Genomic DNA, 22,797 nt, shown 5'->3' with positions numbered 1-22,797 from the left:
TCTCCTTTTCTTTCAACTTATTAAACATATTTATGTAACAGTCTGTGTCTGATAATCCCACAGTCTGCAGGCTTTGTATTTACTACCCTTTTGCTGCTCCTACTAGCTCTCTCTGTGTTCCATTTCCTAGAGTGCTTGGCAACCTCTGACTCTGAATGCATATCCCTTGGAACTTTACCTGCAGGAATTGGGCCCTGTGTGGAAAGTGGGTTCCTCCTCTACTGTGTCTGCCAGAAACCCGGAGGTGCTTATCAACCTGGGATCACTTGAAACTAAAAGCTTGGCTTGATACTGTATAGGATTCCTAGTTCCTGCTGTCCTGAATTTTATTAAATGTCCTATAGTAAGACTTCTGAGTCTAGATAGTAGCTTGAATATCTGCAACTAATCTCAGTCTTACCTCATTAACATAATAGTGAAAAGAAACTGTTTAAATTTTCTTGTTTAAATTTGGAACTGGGAAAATAGATGAGTGGCTGATAGCTAAATGAGCAGCAGAGAAAGCAGACAATAATCAAGGTGTACCACAGAAGCCCTCCAGTTCTCAAGAACTGATGACATCAAACTCCTCTGGAAGTAGGGGTAAAATTAAGAAAGCAATAAAAAGTAAAGAAAATTAACTAATAGTGAATCTTATTTCCTACCCTTTAGAAGGGCATACCTTGACAATACCCTTGAAGACTGGGTTCCAGCTACACCTCATGCAGGTTTTGGCTTCAGGATCCCTGCTTCTGTGGTCCCCTCTGCCTGTAGAGTCCATGCCCTACCCCTACTCCACCTGGATAATTCAGGATATAGTAAGTGTCCAACAAATATTTGTTTGAACTAACATAAGAACTACAGGACCATGATCCATCCCCACATTAAAAAAAAAAAAAAAAAGACTAATTGAAGCCCTTTAGGAGGAGTTAGATCCTGAGATTTTTCTCCCACATTCTGCATATTTTCATCATGTTTCCCACTCCAGCAAAAGGCTAGAAGTATCTTTCTTCTCCAGGGAGGTCATCAGGCCCAGATAAAGGCATGGGGCCATACTGAAAACAGGGGGATCTAGTAAATGTATACATTCTGGATGCTGAGACTGCCAACCCTCTTCCTCTCTGGTCTCAGACTTTTGTATCCAGAGGTTAAAAGAAGTGCTCCAGTGAACTGGACCAGCCAAGAAGTAAGATTTAGATACCAACATCAAGAGATCTCCAACAAGATGACCAAATCATATCATTCCACCATGAAACCCACAAGACAGCAAGTCTTATCCATTTATCCATATATTCCAATCAGCTTTTTACTCCCTTTCTTAAACAGAAACAGATGAAGTATTATCAGATATCTGCATAAAAATTTCTAAGACAGAGCAATATAAATAAAAAAGGTTAATCTCAAAGATACAGATTAGATCTATAATGGGAGAATAATTTAATGTATATTAGTATCACCATAATGATCATTCAGTTTATTCCAGAATTACTTAAACATTTACTATGTATCAGGCATTGTTTGAGGTGCTGAGAAAATACCAATGGAAAAAAAACAACAGGGAAAAAAGCTCTACCCTCATGAAGCTTTATTTTACTGAGAAGACAGTGAATGGGGTGGGAGTAAGGAGTGAAATTTCTCAAAGTTATCAGGGAAATCATCAGTAAGAAATAAGAGATGTTATTTGCAAAGATGAAATACTCAAGATGCTACTGAAAAAAAGAACAGTCGAATAATTAAAAAGAGCACCTGGAAATTAAAAACATGATAGCAGGAAAGGAAAGCTTAATAGAAAGATAATCTAAGGAGATCTTTTTTTAAGGATTTATTTATCTGAGAGTGAGAGAGAGAGCACACACACGTGACTGCAGAGGGGAGAGGCAGAGGGAAAAGGAGAGAGAGTCCCAAGCAGACTCCACGCTGAGCACAGAGCCCAACGTGGGGCTCAATCCCACAACCCTGAGATCACGACCTGAGCTGAGACCAAGAGTGGGACACTTAACTGACTGTGCCACCCAGGCACCCCAATCTAAGGAGATCTTTAAAAAAGTAGGATAATATCCAAATAAAAGTTCCACAAAAAGAGAGAAAATAGCAGGGAAAAAAAATCACATAGTCCAAAAAAACTACCCAGAAATGAAGAACAGGACTTTCTAAATTAAAAGAGCCCACTGAGTACCCAGAACAATGGAAAAAAACAGACCCATGGCAAGGCACATCAATACGAAATTTCAAAATACTGGAGTTTGAAGATTCTACAAGTTTCCAGCAGGGGGTGGAAGAGGATGGCAGGCCACATCCAAAGGATCAAGAGTCCAAACAGTTTTAGATTTTTAATATACCACTGAAAGCTAGAATTCATTGGAGCAATGTCATGAAAATTCTGAAGAAAACTGACTTCCAACCGATGGTTTAATATACAAATGAGCAGCCTGCACGATGGCTCAATTAAAGGTATTTTTAGACATTCAGGGGCTTGTATTGAGCTCTATGTACCTTTCCAAAAAAGCTACTCAAGGATGTGTTCTACCAAAGCAAGAGATTAAACCAAGAAAGAGCAAGGCATAGGATAAAGGAGTTCCAACATGGAAGAAGAAGAGAATCGTTGGATGACAGAGAAGGGAGATGCCATGATGAAAATTATGTAGCAGGCATAGAAGACAATCACTCTACATTTCTTCAAACAGATGAAACTAATACGTGTGTCCAAATTTCATAAGAGGAACTTTAGAAAATTGAGGGAGTCTACAGTTGCTTCAGGGGCAAGTACATTGAAAAGAAATAAGCTTGATTATGCACTCCAAGGCCAACAAAAATCTGCACAAGTAAATAATTTACTATATGGCTTACATAACCATAAGAATAATATAAACACTAAATACTGATCTAACCAAAATTCTACTCTAACTGTACTGAGAGGGTGAAAGAGGAGAAAAGTTGCTAGATAGGGGAAGGCAGCAGATGATGACTAAAACTGAAAAGTCAACAAGAGGTTATACAAATACATTATTTTGTTTTGTTTTGTTTAAAGATTTTATTTATTTGACAGAGAGAAAAACAGTGAAAGAGGGAACACAAGCAGGGGGAGTGGGAGTGGGAGAGAGAGAAGCAGGCTTCCCATGGAGCAGGGAGCCCAATGCGGGGCTCAATCCCAGGACCCTGGGATCATGACCTGAGCTGAAGGCAGATGCTTAACGACTGAGCCACCCAGGTGCCCCACATACAAATACGTTATTTTGAAATGTGAATACCAAAAGGATATAAACAATTTTGTAGCAGAGTGTATTCTCTCAAGTCTTGAGGTATATCAATGGTCTTGGAGGTACTTCCCAAACTTCAGTTTATTCCCTCAATTCAGCATGGAGCCCTGGCCCTTCCCCTCCACCGTATCAGGGCATCAGCTGTGATGATTCACTTTTCCAGCTTTTTCCCTCTCTTTCCAGAAGTCATGTCCACTGACCCTCAGTCAAGAGAAGGTAAAACTAAGAGTACCCACTCACTTCACTTCACTCCAGATTTGGAGTTTCAGTAAGAAACCTACTCACACACATGGCTTCTAGAAGGAGGCAGGCAGAGTCAAGCCTCGGGTTTTCCCTTAGCTGCTACTCTCTCTCTCAAAAAAAAAAAAAAAGGGCATTAGCTCATACATCTTTCCTTATTTGGTTCCTGCTGAAAAATCTCTTCTATATGTTCATGACCCCACATTCATTTCCTTTAACAGTAGGTGATACTAATCTACATTCATTCTACCAAGTTTATGTCTGATTCACCTTTTTATCTCCCAGAGCACCTAAACACACTGCCTTGTGTGTATTAAGTATTCACATGGTGGATGAATAACTGGAACTGAATTTAGTAAAATATCTCCTCTTATAATAGTTTCAGTCCATTCATGATCTTAAATTGGATTCAAATATTTTATCTGGCATGCTCTTATCAATTTAAAAAAGAGAAAGGGGCGCCTGGGTGGCTCAGTCAATGAAGCGTCTGCCCTTTGGCTCAGGTCATGATCTCAGGGTCTTGGGATTGAGCCCCACATTGGGCTCCCTGCTCAGTGGGGAGTCTGCTTCTCCCTCTCCCTGTCGCTCCTCCTGCTTGTACTTACTCTGTCAAAGAAATAAATAAAATCTATAAAAAAAAATTAAAAAGAGAGAAAAAGTATACCTTCATGCAAAGTGAAACTGAAAAAATACTTTAGCTGAGTAATCTAGCATACACATGCAAAAGATGACAACATACCTGTTAATAGTAACACCTGCTTTCCCAGAAGGGAAGAGAAGGAAAGAAGAGGGGAGGAGAACACTTTTGATGCATATATTAAAAGGTATACCATACATGTGAAGCTACTGTAGGTTTATTCCTGAAGTCTCACAGTTAATAAGGTAGAATACCAGATACCAGCAAGGTTTTGTCAAATCAGAAAATTCTGTAAGTGTAACCAGGGAAAAAATAATAGATACCCAAATCCTGAAAACCAGATTTAAAAGTTCATGAAAGAAGCTGCCATTTAATCCTAAACTCAGAAAACATAGTAATAATTACTAATGTTTATTAAATTTGTTGAAAGATGTGCATTTTCTAGCACTGATCTACTGAATCTCAGGTTCCTGGTATCTTCATCCAAAACTTTAACCTCTAAATTTTTTTATCCTTTTATTTTATTATGCTTAGAAATTTCCAGACAAAATATTACCCATATATGTTACTATTTACTAATTTCCCTCAGATTTTTACAAAGCCCCAAATCAATGATTTAATGAAAACATGTTCCAAATTACTAAGTAGAAATAAAGCAGCAAATGTGGCAATTGAAAGTTGCAAGGAACAGAAAGCCAATTCTTCGGGGGAGAGACACGTGGAGTAACTTCAGCTGTGAAAAGGTCTCCCATCCCCCCCAAACTAGGAATATTTTATGAAGAAAATAAAACCATTCAAATGCCAAAGGAAAAAAAAAAACACTTAAAGGATGGAAAATGTTGAAAGGAGCCTGCCAGTGGGACCTGCACTTTTAAGCATCAATCAAGCAGAGAGTTAGCCATATGCAAAGCTTCAAGGATTTCATCAGTGAGGACCATTCTTCTTCTTGGCAAGTTCATTAAAATGGCTATTTCTTTGTAATAGAAAATGTACTTTCTTTCCTTACTAATCACAAAAGCATGTGTGAGCCTATGCCTATCTCCTAATCACCCAGTTACACACAGTGATGGGTTCATATGTCATATACACCTACGAATATGACAAAATGTTTGCCAGGAGTACTTTTCCAACAAGAGCTGCTTTGATCCCCTGATAACGGCCCACTTCCCCCCAAACACACAAGCTCATTAAATTCTCTGTTAAACACAACAATTACTTTTCACCAGTTAAAAGATAGGAACTTACACATGACTTGGAATTGTTCACCAGGGAAAATATTAATGACTGAGTTTGGAAAAGTAATGAGATCAAATTCAATTCTTCCACTTCGCAGATGAGAAAATTAAGGCCTGGAGAAGTAAAATGACATCACCAAAGCTACTATGAGGCAGCAATCAGTATCACATTTTGAACCTACAGGACAGGTAATGGAAAAGGGCACTGAGATATGGGATAAACAGCTGGACAGGTGTTATTGTATATCCAGGAATAAGCATGTCAGAAGGTTGAAAGTAAACTATGCAACTTCAAGGAACTAAAATGATGCTTCTGAATATGCTACATGCCACATACTCAAATAAATAAGATGCTAGACACTATCTTAAAATGTGCCACTGTAGTAAATATTTAGCCTTCTAAGTCATGTGATTACCTTTTCACAAGACTACACATGACTCCCTGGCTTTAAAAAATATTCAGTGTAGGGGCGCCTGGGTGGCTCAGTTGGTTAAGCAACTGCCTTCAGCTCAGGTCATGATCCTGGAGTCCCAGGATCGAGTCCCGCATCGGGCTCCCTGCTCAGTGGGGAGCCTGCTTCTCCCTCTGATCCTCCCCCATCTCATGCTCTCTCTCTCTCATTCTCTCTCTCAAATAAATAAATAAAATCTTTAAAAAATATATTCAGTGTAGTACTGCCATAAGGACATATAGATCAACAAACAGAACAGAGAGTCCGGAAATAAACCCTTATATTTACAGTCAAGTGATTTTCAACAAAGGTGCCATGGCAACTCAATAGGGAAAAGAGAGTATTTTTCAACAAGTACTGCTGAAACAACTGGATATCCACATACAAAAAAATGAATTTAGACCCTTAGCTCACACTACAAACGAAAATTAAATCAAAATGGATTAGAGATATGAATATAAGCATATTGTAGTATTTTTAGAAATAAATAATAGAAAAACTCCAAGACATTAGGTTAGGCAAAGATTCCTTAGATATGACACCAAAAGCACAATCTAAACAGGAAAGAATTTATAAACTGTACTTCATCAAAATGCAAAACTTTTTTGCTTCAAAATACTCCATTAAGAAAATGGAAAGACAAGTCACAGAATGGCAAGGAAATATTTGCAAATTACACATGTGATAAAGGCCTTATATCCAGAATATACAAAGAACTCCAGAATATATAACTCAACAATAAAAAGACAAACACCCAATTTAAATATGGGCAAATGATTTCAGTAGACATTTCACCAAAGAAGACATAGGAATCATTAATAAGCACATGAAAAGATGTTCAGTATCATTAGTCATCAGGGAAACAAATCAAAACCACAACTAAATACCACATCACACCCAGCAGGACAGCTGTAATTAAAAAAAAAAAAAAAGTAAGCATTGGTAAAAATGGGAAGAAACAGTAACCCTTGCACATTGCTGCTGGAAATGTGAGATAGTATGGACACTTTAGAAAACAGTTTGGCAGCTTTTTAAATTACCATACACCCTGTAATTCCACTCGTAGGTCCTGTGCCAAGAGAAATGAAAACATATGTCCCACAAAGACTTGTATGCAAGTGTTCATGGTAGCATTATTCCTAACAGGCAAAAAGTATAAAAAACTCAGATGTCCATGAAACTGAAGAATGGAGAGACAAAATGTGGTACATCCATACAATGGAACACTACTCCACAATAAAAAAAATGAAATACTGATACATGCTACAATTTAGATGAACCTCGAAAACATCAAAGTATAGAAAACCAGACACAAAAGACCCATATTTTGTATGATTTCATTTATATGAAATGTCCAGAAAAGGCAAATCTATAGAAACAGGAAGGAGGTAGATTACTGGTTGTCTGGGGCTGGGCGTGGGGATTGACTGTAAACAGGCATGAGGCATATTATTGGGGTGCTGAAAAGGTTCTGAAACTGGATTATGGTAACAGCACAATTTGATAAATTTACTGGAAATCACTGAGTTGTACACTTAAAATGGATGAACTTTATGGTCTGAAAATTATACCTCAATAGTTTTTTTTTCAAGCTAAGGTTGGGGATAAAAGTGTAATTAGTCATATGGGAGAGGGAACACAGATAAAACAAAATGGGCCATAGTTGATCATAGTTGAGGCCAGGGATTCAGTATACTGTTCCTTTCCTTTTTTTATACATACTTAACATAACAATCTGATAATAACAATTTATATTAATAACAATTTTTGATCATCAAAAAAAGAAATTCCTAAGATCTCCAACTATTTATGAAGGCAAAACTTTCTTTCCTGTCTCCCTAAAGAACCTTGGGGAAATTGGCTCAACACTGTAAATCACATAAAAGAAAACACAGGAGGGGCACCTGGGTGGCTCAGTTGTTGAGCGTCTGCCTTCGGCTCGGGTCATGATCCCAGGGTCCTGGGATCAAGCCCCGCATCGGGCTCCCTGCTCGGCAGGAGGCCTGCTTCTCCCTCTCCCAGTCCCCCTGCTTGTGCTCCCTCTCTCACTGTGTCTCTCTCTGTCAAATAAATAAATAAAATCTTTAAAAAAAAAAAAAAAAAGAAAAAGGAAAACAATATTACTTTCTTGCATATTGGGCACCATATCTATTCTTTAATATATCTTTCAACTTTAGATGAATTATTACCTATAGAAAAATAGTAAGGTGTGCCCCCCCAAAATTAAATTAATATAGATTGCCTTCTCCAACACCAAATCTGTTGCAACAAAAACTTGAACAAAAAGGGCGCCTGGGTGGCTCAGTTGGTTGAGCGACTGCCTTCGGCTCAGGTCATGATCCCAGGGTCCTAGGATCGAGTCCCGCGTCAGGCTCTTTGCTCTGCAGGGAGCCTGCTTCTCCCTCTCCCTCTGCCTGCTATTCCACCTGCTTGTACTCTCTCTCTCTCTGTCAAATAAATAAATAAAATCGTTAAAAAAAAAAAAAAAAAAAACCTGAACAAAGAGGATTCTCATGGAGAACAAAGCAATTACATTTTCTAGATCTCAGCCTCATCACCTGTAATATGTGAGAGGTGGCCAAGATGACATGTAAGTTGTCTTTTACACTGACACTCTATGATTCTAGAATTTATTTGCCAGTTTTTTCCAATAACTCCTTCTTCTTGTACCACAGGTTAACAAGGTCCCAGACAGAGATACGGGCAGAGTTAAGCAACAAAAACACATGAGAATTAACCTTGGTAAAGGTCAAGTTTCATTTCTCATATTACTTTTATATGAATGCATTTCTCCTAATCATTTTACTATGAAACTCCTTAGGGTGGTTAAAAACGTGTATGTGTGTGTGTGTGTCTTGGACGGAAGGCAGGCAGGCAACTTGGAAAAAGATTCTATTATCTTGGTAGGGTCTCTTTTCCACCATGACATATAGTCAAACCAACATCTAAGTCTGAAACACGTCAAAACGAGTTTGTGATGACAACTACTCCACATCAAAGTTTCTCAATCACCCCACCTTTTGCAATCTGGATTAACCCTACCACTCCAATGAACTGTTCTAAGACTTCCTAGGAACATAGTTTGCAAACTCCTTCTCCCCGAGTCCCCATTCTTATTGATCAGTAGCAAACCTTAAGACTTCTGGTCTCTACTTCCTGAAATATACTCCTCCCTGAGCATTCCAGGCCATGGTGCTTGTCCCTTACTGAATTCATGTGTTCTCATGGCTTTAGGTCTAGCTGTTATGGCAATTTGGTGTTTACATAGAAAGACCTGAGAAGTTTTAAATAAGGAAGTGACATCATGGCTGAACTTAAGACAATTAATCCTGTTGCACTATGAAGGAAAGAACAAAGCAAGCAAACCAGACTGGAGATTATATAGTAGTCTCCAAGGCAACTGGTAATAAGAAGTGAACCAAGGCAGATATCAAAGAAAAATCAGCAGAATTTGGCTGCAAAAGTTATATCCATCCTTCAAAGGCTAGCTCAACAGCCTGTACAACCACTCCAACATATCTACAGATCATCCTAGTTAGAAACCACCCAGACTCAGCATCCTTCTCACATGTAACTATAATACTGACTGGCAGAATGTGGGGCCATATCCATATTCCTCTTACAATTCTCCACAGTACATATAGTACACAGTAAGTGTTCAATAAATATTGGTTAAATGATAAGACACTTTTGCTGGTCACCATTATTGAAGTCTATTTCAGTTTTCATGTAACTCTCTAAGCTCAAATGCATACACTGAGAATTGTATTGCTTTTTTTGTTTTTTTTAGAGAGAGAGAGAGAGCATATGCAAGTGGGCGGGGGGGGGGCAGAAGAAGAAGGAGAGACAGAATCTTAAGCTGGGCGTGGAGCCCAACACGAGGCTTGATCTCACGACCCTGAGATCATGACCTGAGCCGAAATCATGAATCATGGAACATCAACCATACATTACATCAAAAACTAATGATGTAATGTATGGTGATTAACATAACATAAAAAAAAAAAGAATCAGATGTTTAACCGAGTCACCCAGGCACCCCAAGAATTGTAGTGTTTTATGCTATTCTTCAGCTCACAAGTTTTGTAACAGTCATAAGCAAAATGTCTAACAATAGATAAATGGTTAAATAAACTAAGACCCAAATTAATAAAGGTAAAAGAAATGAGAGTATCACCATTTTGCAACTACCAATGAAACAATGGATCTAAGCAGTAGTTTGCTGAGAACAGCTCATACCAGCTTATGAGAGCCAACCGTATACATAAGTTCCAACCTCACATGTCGTAAGACATCAGTAAGAATAAAATTGGTTGTGGCAGGAATGTTTATACCATAAAAATTGGTAAATAGCCAGTTAAACATTTATCAACACACCACCGGATGTAGGCAATGAGGATCAATACCTGATAAAATGATTATCTGAAAGGCTGTTGGGGATCTCTATAATAACGGATGAATCAAGCTAATACTTCATGAACCCATCGATAAATCAAACATCACAAAAATGGAGTCATTAGACATCAGAGACCTCCTAATGTGATGCAGTAGAAAATACACAGCATCACTAGGAACTACTCTTGTTAAAAATAGAATGTGATGGGGCGCCTGGGTGGCTCAGTCGGTCAAGCAGCTGCCTTCGGCTCAGGTCATGATCCCAGGGTCCTGGGATCGAGCCCCACGTCGGGCTCCCTGCTCAGTGGAGAGTCTGTTTCTCCCTCTCCCTCTCCCTCTGCCTGCCTCTCTGCCTACTTGTGCACTCTCTCTCTCTGTCAAATAAATAAATAAAATCTTTTTTAAAAAAATAGAATGTGATTCGGGGCGCCTGGGTGGCTCAGTCGGTTAAGCGGCTGCCTTCGGCTCAGGTCATGATCCCAGGGTCCTGGGATCGAGCCCTGCGTCGGGCTCCCTGCTCGGCGGGAAGCCTGCTTCTCCCTCTCCCACTCCCCCTGCTTGTGTCCCTGCTCTCGCTATCTCTCTCTCTGTTAATAAAGTATTAAAAAAAAATAGAATGTGAATCTAATCAAACCTAGATCCACCTACCAGTTTGTAAGAAATACAAAAGAAAAGGTTTAGTGATTAAGTTATTTTAAAAAGGCCTTACCTGGGCGCCTGGGTAGCTCAGTTGGTTAAGCGACTGCCTTCGGCTCAGGTCATGATCCTGGAGTCCCTGGATCGAGTCCCACATCGGGCTCCCTGCTCGGCAGGGAGTCTGCTTCTCCCTCTGACCCTCCCCCCTCTCATGTGCTCTCTCTCATTCTCTCTCTCTCAAATAAATAAATAAAATCTTTAAAAAAAATAAATAAATAATAAGGCCTTACCTATTAGAGATACATATAAAGTATGTATGAAATTACATAATATCTGGCATTTGATCTGGGGATGGAGATTTTCTACTTTTACATAAATTTGAAGTTTTCCATAATACAGTTTTTAACAAAGTAGCCAGTATATAGAATGTATATAAAAGAATGACAAAATTACCCGTACTGACATGGATAGATCTCTAAGAAATAACAAATTGTGAAAAAGCACAGGGGAAACATGTACAATGTGATGCCAATTATTTTAAAGACAAAAAACATGGAATTGATGTTATAAATGGACTAGAAAATGTCAGGATACCTTCCCTGGGGAGGATACTGGACTTGGTGGAAATGAGGTTAAGGAACAGATTTGTAATGTTTGAATTTTACACAGAAGAATGTATTTGTCTATTACTCAAATGAGTTTTTGTTATTTTAGAGAGAGAGCAAAGAGAGAGTGGGGGGGCGGCAGGTAGAGGGGCAGGAGGAGAGAGAAACTCAGACTCCATGCTGAGCATGGAGCCCAATGCAGGGCTCAGTCTCATGACCCTGAGATCATGACCTGAACCAAAACCAAGAGTCAGACGCTTAACCAACTGCGCTACCCAGGCGCCCCTACTCAAATGAGTTTTATAAGCATTTTAAAAATAAAGATTATACCGGGGCACCTGGGTGGCTCAGTCGTTAAGCGTCTGCCTTCGGCTTAGGTCATGATCCTAGGGTCCTGGGATCGAGCCCCGCATCGGGCTCCCTGCTCAGTGGGGAGCCTGCTTCTCCCTCTCCCACTCCCCCTGCTTGTGTTCCCTCTCTAGCTGTCTCTCTCTCTCTGTCAAATAAATAAATAAAATCTTTAAAAAAATAAAAAATAAAGATTATACCAACATTTCCTACTGCATCCTCCTGAGATTCTAGTCCTATTCTTTCCCACAGTCCCTTGTTCAAGCACTCAGCCAGCCAGGGAAAGCTATAAAGCCAGAGAGTGGATAGAAAAGAGAATACACCCTGTCTAATAGCAGGACTAGCTGTACCCTCACCTTGGCAAGCCTTTGTAAACCTTCTTGGCACAAATCATAGCACTATGCTAGTATAGAAACTTTCACGTAACTATTAGAAAAGAAAAAAACCCTATAAATAGAGAAAGGAACAGGAAACAGCAAAAAGAAGCCAAGGACAGACAGCACACTGTAAGCATACCTCCCAAAGATGGAGACTGGCACATATCTAGATGAACACACTGAGTACTGGCACAGACAAGCTTGGAAATACCAGCACTGTATTTTCACCTCTGAAAATGTTCATCTAGCCCAACAGCTCAAATATACTTCTCCAGGTTTAAATGAACTTCTAGATTTCAAATCTCATGACCGAGTGACACTATACTGCAGACAACACCTTTTATCCTTCAACTACTGAGAAGCTCAGAAGGAAACCTCAATGCTCTGTCACTACAAATTCTGAATGTGTTACTTCTAACTATAGACCCCTACCACAAATAAGATCAGGCCTGAAAGCAAGGATTCAGATGTAGAAAGCTAGAAAGAATTCCTTGGCCCTTTAAAGACAAATGACTGTCGTGACAGCCAACTGCCCAGGTGTGGAGATGAATCTCAGTCCTCAGCTGGCTAGTGAAGGAGGGTAAGGGCTGCAACCAACAGAAATAACAGCACTGTGCACTTCTTAAGAATTCAACATCCAGGGGCCCCTGGGTCTCTCAGTCGGTTAAGCGTCTGACTCTTTATCTCAAACTCAGGTCTTGATCTCAGGGTTGTGAGTTCAAGCCATACATTGGGCTCCATGCTAGGTGTGGAGCCTACTTAATTAAGAAAAAAAAAAAATTCAGCGTCCAGCATAGGCAGCTGAACAGAGACAAGACTACCAAATATCTGGCAAAATGGACAAGTTGGGAGACTCAAGTGGGGGTCAAGAGAAGAGAAATACTTGCCCCTTCTTAAGGCAGTGGAGTGTAGGCAAGCCCAGGACCACCATCTACTAGCTCTACGACCTTAAGCAAATTAACTTCTGCACCTCAATTTCTGTATTTCTAAAGTGGGGATACAACAGCACCTACCTCATTAGGGTTATTGTTAAGGATAAGAGCTAATGCATGGAAACTGCTTTAAATGTGTCCTCTGTACAAAGTAAGCCTCAAATTCAAATCAGCCATCATCACTATGTATCTAGTGCTAGGCGTTAATAAAGAGCCTAAAAACAACTCTAACAAATAGGGAAACTTGGCTTGGGACAGAGTAGCCACTGCATACTTACAGGTAAAGAATATACTACTCAGGTGACCTGGGTGGCTCAGTCGGTTAAGCGTCTGCCTTCAGCTCAGGTCATGATCTCCAGGTCCTGGGATCGAGACCTTCATCGGGCTCCCTGCTCAGCAGGGAGTCTGCTTCTCACTCTCTTTCCCCCTCCCCATCACGCATTCTCTCTCACTTTCTTTCACATAAATAAATAAAATCTTTTTTAAAAAAATATACTACTTATAAAGGAACTAGATCAACTGGTTTCACATATGAGAGAAAAAGTACAGCTGGATGCTAGCAGTCAGTAATGATTCTTTAAATGTCCTCCAAACGCTAAAAGGGATTCCCTCCATGATTTGTGGTAGCTGCATGATTAGTTAAGCAGTTAGAAGTCCAATAATGAGAATGCTTCCAAACTCATTATCTAAGTTAAGGATAAGATGTGTCCAGACAACTAACAGACAAGTTCAACAAGGTTACAAGATAGATCAATACATAAAAACCAATTATACTTCTATACACCAGCAATGAAGACTGCAAAAATGAAATTAAGAAAACAATTCCCTTTAGGCTAACATCAAAATAAAACACTTAAGAATAAATTTTTACAAGTGTAAAACCTTTTTGTGAAAACTACAAAATATTGTTGAAAGAAATTAAAGACTTAAATAAACAGAAATACATCCTGTGTTCATGGATTGGAAGATTTAATATTGTTAAGATGGAAAACATCACCGTTTTACACAATATGTACAATTTTTATTTGTCCATTAGCATCATTATAAAGTTTGGGAAAAAAGACTGTTGAGATGGCAATACTAACCAAACTGATTTACAGAGTCAACGCAATCCCTACCAAACTCCCAGTTGCCTTTTTTTTAAAAAACAGAAATTGACAACCTGATCCTAAATTTCATATGGAAATGCGAGGGACCCAGAATAACCAAAACAATCTTGAAAAAGAAGAGAGGCACCTGGGTGGCTCAGTCAGTTATGTATCTGACCCTTGATTTCAGCTCATGATCTCAGGGTCTTGAGATCAAGCCCCACGTCAGGCTCCATGCTCACTGGGGAGTCTGCTTGAGATTCTCTCTGTCCCTCTCCCTCTGCCCCTCCCCATCCTGTGCGCTTGCTCACGCCCTCTCTCTCTCTCAAATAAATAAATCTTTAAAAAAAAAAAAGTAAAGAAAAGAAGAAAGTGAGCAGACTCACACCTCCCAAATGCAAAATGTATTACAATTCTCCAACAATCACAACAGTATGGTGCTAGCACAAGGATAGATACATTAATATCAATGGAATAGAATTGAGAACCAGAAATAAGCCTGTATGTTTTTGGTCACTTGATTTTTAATAAGGGTGCCAGGAAAATTAAACAGGGAATAATATTTTCTCAACAAATGGTACTGGGACAACTGGATAGCCACACGCAAAAAAAAAAAAAATTGAACCCCTACCTCACACCACATACAAAAAAATCAACTCAAAATGGATCACAGACCTAAATGTAAGAGCTAAAAATATAAATATCTTAGAAGAAAAGAGGAGTATGTGTTTGTGGCCTTGAGTTAGGCAATGATTTCTTAGATATGACACCAAAAGGACAAAATTAAAAGCTTCTGCACTTCAAAGGATACCATTAAAAATGTTGAAAGGACAACCCACAAAATGAGAGAAAATATTTTTAAATCATGTATGTGAAAAGGGACTTGTATCCAGAATATATAAATAACCCTTACAACAATAAGAGACAAATAGCCCAATTTTAAACTGGGCAAAGATTTTGAACAGACATTTCTCCAAAAATGACATAAATATGGCCAATAGGCACATGAAAAGATGTTCAACATCATTAGTCACTAGAAAATGCAAATCAAGGGGCGTCTGGCTAGCTCAGTTGGAAGACCATCTGACTCTTGATCTCAGGGTCGTGGGTTTGAGCCCCACACTGGGTACAGAGATTACTTTAAAATACTTTAAAAAAAGAAAATGCAAATCAAAACCATGATAAGATACCATTTCATACCTACTAGGATGACTAAAATAAAAAGGATGGACAATAACAAGTGCTTCAAGAGTGAGAAACTGCAGTCCTCACACACTGGATGGTAAACTGGTACAGCCACTTTGGTAGTTCCTCAAGATGTCCAACTTAGAGTTACCATACAACCCGGAACTTCCACTCCCATGTATATCCATGAAGTGATAAATGGATAAATAAAATGTGTCATATTCCTACAATGTAATATTATTCGTCCATAAAAGGAATGAAGTACTCCTACATGCTACAACATGGATACACCTTGCAAACATTATACTAAGTGAAAGAAGCCAGTTACAAAAGACCATATATTGTGGGATGCCATTAATATGGAATGTCCAGAACAGGCAAATTCACGGAAACTGAAAGGAGGCTAGAGGTTGCCAACAGCTGGTGGGAGAGGACAGGGGAATGAAGAAGGACTTCTAATGAGTATGGGGCTTCTTTTTGGGGTGAGGAAAATGTCCTAAAATTGGATAATGCTAGTGGTTGCACAACAGTATGAATATACTACAAGCCACTGAACTATATACTTTAAAAGGGCAAATTTTATAGTGTGTGGATTTTACCTCAATAAAGCTTTCATTTAAAAAAAAAAAAAAATTGGGACGCCTAAGTGGCTCAGTCGGTTAAGCGTCTGCCTTCGGCTCAGGTCATGATCCCAGGGTCCTGGGATCGAGTCCCACATCGGGCTCCTTGCTCAGCAAGGAGCCTGCTTCTCCCTCTGCCTGCCTCTGTCTCTCTCTCTGATAAATAAATAAAATCTTAAAAAAAAAAAAAAAACTGTCCAGACTGCTAAACTGAACCCTTAGCTGGCTGTGTACTGTGGACCCAAAAGTTTGGGGGTGGAGCAGGAATCCCATAATCCTACTGGATTTTAAAAGGGAACAAGTAGCACTCACAGGAATGATACAATAAGGAAATCTATAAGGTCGAAGCCGTTTGTGTGAGCAAATTCATCCTTTAGAGAACTTGAAAGGTTAAATTTGGTAAGAGATGTTGTATCTCTTATTCCCAAAGGGTTTACGTATTTCTCAAGTTGCAGAAATATCAATTTGTAGAAAAACCCAGACAGACTCTTCTCAGCTGGCCAACTAAAAAATACAACCCCCTTCCAAATTAAGACAGAGCCCTTATCACACTTTGCCCATCTGTACATCTCACAATGGAGACTACGGGAAGTCCTCTTAACTATTCCTCAATATTGGAAGGGCACTGAAGAGGAATCTGAAGGACATATCAGAGTCTTAAAAAATGTTCTAAAATGCTTCTGTCATTTTAGCTGCATTCTACAAAGTGGCAGCAGACTGGTCATAAAAATACCCTGGACATAGTATGGTAGGTAAATCTGAGACAGGTAAACTGGGCCAGGGAAGGACATTTCTGGTACTCTCAGGTACTATCTGGTCACTGTGGCTATAGAGTGAAAAGCAAAATTTTTATAATATCTGTACTTGAGGCAAAATTAAAAAGATACAAGTGGATATTCAATAAGAAGTAAGTTTCTCTCTCACTCCTGTCCCCAGTCATCCTATTCTCTTCCCCAGAGGCAACCACTATTACCACTTTCCTAAGTATCCTTCCAAAATCTGCCTATACATTTAAGAACACGCATATTCTGCACCATGCCTCTTTCATTTAATTTATGTCAGATGGCTTTCCACTTAGTACACATACCTTATTCTTTTTAACTGCTTCTTAAGTTTCCATAATATGGATGTACCATAATTTCTTAACCCTGGAATGAATTATTATCAGTATGTCTAAAGCAGAAATAAAACATTAGCTATCCATGGGTAGATGCTACCCATGGATGTGTTTTGTTCAGCCATCACAATGGTTTTAACATGTGGATCTGAATGTATTTGGCCACATGCGATGTGGTAGAAAGAGCTCCCCACCAACATTCACTCTCCTCTTTTACAGTAAGAGAGATGTCAATGGGAAATGGCTACCCTGCCAGGAACTACATTTCCCAGCTGCCCAGCAGCTAGCTATATTCATGGGACTAGGTTTCCCCAGTTAGAGCTGAGTGGAAGTGATGAAGATTTCTGGTCTGCAGCTTTAAAGGGATGGCTATGTTTCCTCCAAACAACCTCTGTCCCTTCTGCCAGGTAGAAGCTCAATGACTGGCACAGGGCTATTTTGGCAGAGGCAGCACTGAAGGGGTTGACCATCACCGTGGCAACCTCCAGCTGCAAGCTTTAGACATGGCTCTGGAAGGGGCAAGTCACTGTTGAGAGTGGAAGGAGGGTAGTTCCCACCCCACATGGTGGAACAAAAGAAACCCCTGCTTTATGAAAACAACTGTTTCAATGAGGAAAAAGAAGTTAGTATCTAAAGAGTATTGCCTTCACAGTTTGATTTTTCTTACGGAAATTTCAGTAACATAATATGTTTTATAAAACAAAATAATAATAAAATATGTTTTGTGGCGGTAAGCATAGAGCTATAAAATCTAAACATTCCAGGTCTGACTGCATCTAGATTTTGTGCATTTGCATCATCACTGACTGAGACTTTCTTGCACATTTTTGTGTTCTCTCAAATGCAGCAGCTGTTTGGGCCTTGACAGGATGGCTCCCTGACCTGGATCAGCTATTACAAAGGTGATCTCCCATGGGGCGCCTGGGTGGCTCAGTCGGTTAAGCATCTGCTTTCAGCTCAGGTCATGATTCCAGGACCCTAGGATCAAGTCCCGCATCGGGCTCCCTGCTCAGTGGGAGCCGGCTTCTCCCTCTCCTGCTACCCCCCTGCTTGTGTGCTCTCTCTCTTTCTGTCAAATAAATAAATAAATAAAAGCTTTTAAAAAACAACAACAAAGGTGGTCTCCCTTTTACACACAGCAATCATGTCATATCAACTTCTCCCTATGAAAACATACACTTAGGTGTAATACCAGTACCTGCCTATCTAGAGCCCTGGGATTATCCAGACTCCCGTAAATTTAAATTCATACTGTTTTTACAGATATCAAAGGTAAAGCCAATTGTCCCATACTGCCAAAGTGGCTTGTTCACTTTTATAGATTTACATTCGACATCAGCCCTTTGTCATTCTTCCCCATATCATCTTACTGATCTCCCTAAATTTGAAGGCATTAATGCTCTAATGAAGGCATTCTAAGTTCTTCCTTTAAATCCCACCAAATCCTTCACCAAGTCTGTAGGAAGGGCTCTCTGTGTGCTCTCCTCCCCTTGGTCATCACAGTCTTCTATTTCCTTCTCCTCCCTTTATATAAACATCATCACTCCTATGTAACAACCATCTCATCATTTTCTGCACTTCCCTCTTTCATTCTTGCTTCTTTGCATCTTCTCTCCATCCTATTTCTTCTCCACACAATCAGTCCACCATAGGCCACTCTGACTCAGCAACCTAGCCTCACTTACTCTGTTTTTCACAGTCCTTTGCTTGTAATACAGCAGGCAACTGGGGCTCGGTCTCTCTGTGAGCCCACCAAGGAACTGTAGGGAAGGGATTACAGACCTGAACCACTAGAGATCAAGGGGGGCAAGGGACTTTATCCTCTCACTCCCTTTCCTCAATGATTTCTGGGCAAATGAGTGCCTATGGGTCAAACATGTTGCTATTAGGATTATGTTTATTATCTCACCAAAACTCTATAGCTCCGTGGACTGTTGGCCCTATTTTAGAGATTAAAAATCTGAAATGCAGAAAGATTAAGCCACTTGCTGAAAATCAAACAGTTAATAAGCAGCAGAGCTGGACTCCAAATCCAGTCTTGTCTCTTCCACCATACGATGCAATGTTGTAAAAGCCAGAGCACATCCATTCCCCAGGACTGCTGGCACTCCTCGCGGGCTTGCACAGCCAGAGAGATACTTGCACGCTTCCAGCCTCTCCATGCAAGGAAAACGTATTAAGATAGCTGCCCAGATTGTTTTAATCTTTTTGCATGCATAGAAAAATCTTCTGGGTCATAATCCGCCAGCCATGTGAAATTTTTATAGCATCATCATCCGTGGCTACTCCCACCTCAAATACTAGTTACTATGAAATTATGCCAGAATTTGGATCAAAGTATGGGGGGAAATGCAAGGCAAATTTTTATCTGATGAACTCATGGCAGAGAATCAAATTTCATAGAGAGTTCCAGACTCTAGTATATTAAAAAACAATCTGTAACTTTACTGTGAGGAGACTACTTTATTAGAACAACTAAAACATGCTGAGCTCTGCTGGGACACAGAGGTCATGCTAATGTGTGAGCCAAGGAGAGTCTTTTCTTGCTTTTGTAGAAAAGATAATAATCTGCAAATCACTAGCATCTGAGGCTGGCTTGATTTAAAATGCACACAGATAGAGAAAAAGTTCCAGGAAATCACTATATTTATAGCTTGCCTACATCAGTCAGTAGAAAGGCCCTTGCTGCTCCCAAAATAACACTCGGGAAGGTGCTGCATCCTAACACCTTTGCTAAGCAAAGGCATGCATGGTTCTCATCTGCTGTTCTGTAGGTTCCCTAGGAGGACATCTCCCACTTCACAGGGAGCCAGGGAAGGAGACTGGGCCCTCCAACTTCCCCCACCTCCAGCCCAGCTGTACAGCAGCTGGCTCAAGGAAGTCCCAGTCCCAGAAGCCCTCAGCAGGCCACCTGGAGGAGCCCTTGCCCTAGTTCCCCCCACCAACCACCTAACCATCAGTCAGATTTAGAAAGCAAGCCCCTTAGCATTAAACCCTCCAAGACACCGCATCTTCACCACAAGAATAAGATGCAGAGGAAGATTCTGGCCAGGTGTCGATCGCCAAGGTCTTTCACAAAGAACTGCGTAAGCATCTCAGGAAATGACAGACAATATACAAATTATATACAAATTACTTATATACAAATTACCACAATACGGAGAACAAGACCCCAGCCATGCACTCAGTGGGCTGTCTGGGGTTTAAGTATTTTAATCTTCTTGGTACAGAATTTCATAATTCTTGGTCCATATGGGTGTGGGCAAGGCTCCAGACACATAGGATATCTTATCGGTTTAGAACTGCTTTCCCTCCGGGCGCCTGGGTGGCTCAGTTGGTTAAGCGACTGCCTTCGGCTCAGGTCATGATCCTGGAGTCCCGGGATCGAGTCCTGCATCGGACTCCCTGCTCGGCGGGGAGTCTGCTACTCCCTCTCCCGCTCCTCCCTCTTGTGCTCTCTCTCTCTCTCTCAAATAAATAAATAAAATCTTTAAAAAAAAAAAAAAAGAACTGCTTTCCCTCCCAAGAATACCATAGCAACTCGAGGACCTTCCTGGGACGGGAAATGGCCAGATCTGCTCGTTCTGTGGACTCACAAAGGCCTCTGTGGCAGACACACATCCAGTGACTCCAACAAGAAAGGGAAAGACTGGGGTGCAGAGGGGCACTTCACCTGGCACACTGGGCTGGAAGACTTTATTCAGATCCAAGGAGGAGGCTCTGGAATGGGTTTTCTGTGGCCGCGGTGGCGGGGTAGGAGGGTCCTCGCCCCTTTTCATGGCCTCTTCTATGGAGGTGCTAGAGTAAGATCTGCAGCAAAATAAGGAAAGGTCAGAAGGGAGACAGCAAAGCTTTAGTCTCTGAAGTAGGGTTGAAATGGAAATACCCACAAAAGTCAAAGTCACTACAAAGGACTGACCAGGGCCCATCTCAAAGCAACCACGAATTCAGCTGTCCCTTGGGTGCCACTACCTGCAATAATTGTCCAAACCCAAACCATGAATCAGACCCTTTTTTAACCTCTTTGTTCATACTACATCTTAGACCTAAATTTACACAAAGGAAAAGCTTTCTGTAAATTCAAATCCGTTTCTATGGGTATTGTTAATAAGAATAACATGTAAGTCTTCTGCTCAGCCACTTCCATATTTTAACAGAAGGGCTTCATGGTCTTAATGGACTGCAGCACTTTTCTCCTGTTTACATGCGAACACGATGACAGGCACGTATGGAAGTGGGGCAGATAACCTGAGAGTAAGAATCAGAGGCTCAAGGGAATACGCCACAAATGAAATTCAGGAAAGGGAAACACACATCTATCAGATGGAGGGGTCTAGGCTGTCTTACCATGAGAAATACTAGTTTGGGGAAATTTTCAAAGCAAAAGCTTCCTCTTAACCTTGTCCCTCAATCTGTAACAAGGCAGTACCTAACTAGACAACTTCTGAGATTGTAACTCTAATAATTACATTCAAAGAAACAGAAAATAAATAACCTGCCAAAGGTAACATAGCTAGAAAGTTACATTGGTTCAATTCAAACTCCAATCTGTTTCTAAATTCCATTTTTAAAATAGTCTGATACTGCCTATAAGCCAAGAAAGAAATCTTTTGGCAGTAGCGGCTAAACTACTTACTAGAGACTTAATTATTTTCTAAATTAATTCAACTCAGTACATTAATCAATTGCTTAGAAACAGGTTTGTGGATGAGTTCCCAATATGATTTTCTAAGAAGTGGATGTGTACATCTGTTCTACTCAGCCTCTCAGCTACACTCATGTCAAAGAACAAAATGACCTTAGAGTCAGAGATATGCTCTAGAGACAAATTAACATCAGAAAACTATTATTAGTATTTAGCTATTAGAGTGTCATTTATGAAATCAGAATCTATCGATTACTATTAAGCAACTTCAGTTCTTGGTAGAGCTGGTTTTGACATAGCAAGTTTTTACTTTCCCAAATCATTCCCTCAACGTTTCTTTGTGGTAGTTGAAGAGTTTTGTCATGCAAGGTTGCAATCTTTCATAAAGCTGCCATAAAGGCATGGAACGTGCTCCGGGGTGGTCCCTGTAAAACAACTGGCAAGACAGTCAAGGTAAAGGCATGCAGGAACTGGCAGGAAGAATGGTCTGATACTTTCAATCAGAGTGAAAGGAAATTGATAGGAAAATACAACAAAGTTTTCAAATGGGAACTCTTGATTTAAAAAGGAAATCAGAGGGGCACCAGGGTGGCTCAGTCGTTAAGCGTCTGCCTTCGGCTCTGGTCATGATCCCAGGGTCCTGGGATCGAGCCCCGCATCACGCTCCCTGCTCAGCGGGAAGCTTGCTTCTCCCTCTCCCACTCCCCCTGCTTGCGTTCCCTCTCTTGCTGTCTCTCTGTCAAATAAACAAATAAAATCTTAAAAAAAAAGTTGGCCAGAGATATTAATAATAGAACAGGTAACCATGAAATTTTGTACTTTCATTCACTTGGAGAAAGAGAGGAAGTCAATAGAAGAAAACTGTGAGGTTTAACTTAAAGTTAACACAGCACACATAAACAGATTTCTGGAATTCAAAGGTTTTTCATACTATGAGGGCAGATAAATGTTACTATTTCTACATCCTAAAGCCAGTACTTTAAGCCAGTACAGTAAAAGATCCATTCATCCTTTAAAAAAAAAAAAAAAAAAGATGAGTAAATGTGGTA

At 40.2% G+C, this 22,797-nt stretch overlaps 1 protein-coding gene across 1 annotated transcript in view; it reads right to left on the bottom strand.

The window, feature by feature from the left end:
• REPS2 (RALBP1 associated Eps domain containing 2) overlaps positions 1 to 22,797 on the bottom strand; it is a 216,897-nt gene that overhangs the window by 60,858 nt on the left and 133,242 nt on the right. Inside the window, exon 13 of the mRNA XM_035000243.1 lies at positions 20,777 to 20,913. Within this exon, the coding sequence (XP_034856134.1) occupies positions 20,777 to 20,913 (137 nt within the window). The remainder of the gene's footprint in view (positions 1 to 20,776; positions 20,914 to 22,797) is intronic.

Source organism: Mirounga leonina, unplaced genomic scaffold (assembly GCF_011800145.1).
Source record: "Mirounga leonina isolate KUSES-001 unplaced genomic scaffold, KU_Mleo_1.0 Mir_101595, whole genome shotgun sequence".
Classification (NCBI taxonomy): Eukaryota; Metazoa; Chordata; class Mammalia; order Carnivora; family Phocidae; genus Mirounga; species Mirounga leonina.
Note: the sequence above shows the minus strand (reverse complement) of the source record. Positions and strands in the feature narration are given on the sequence as shown.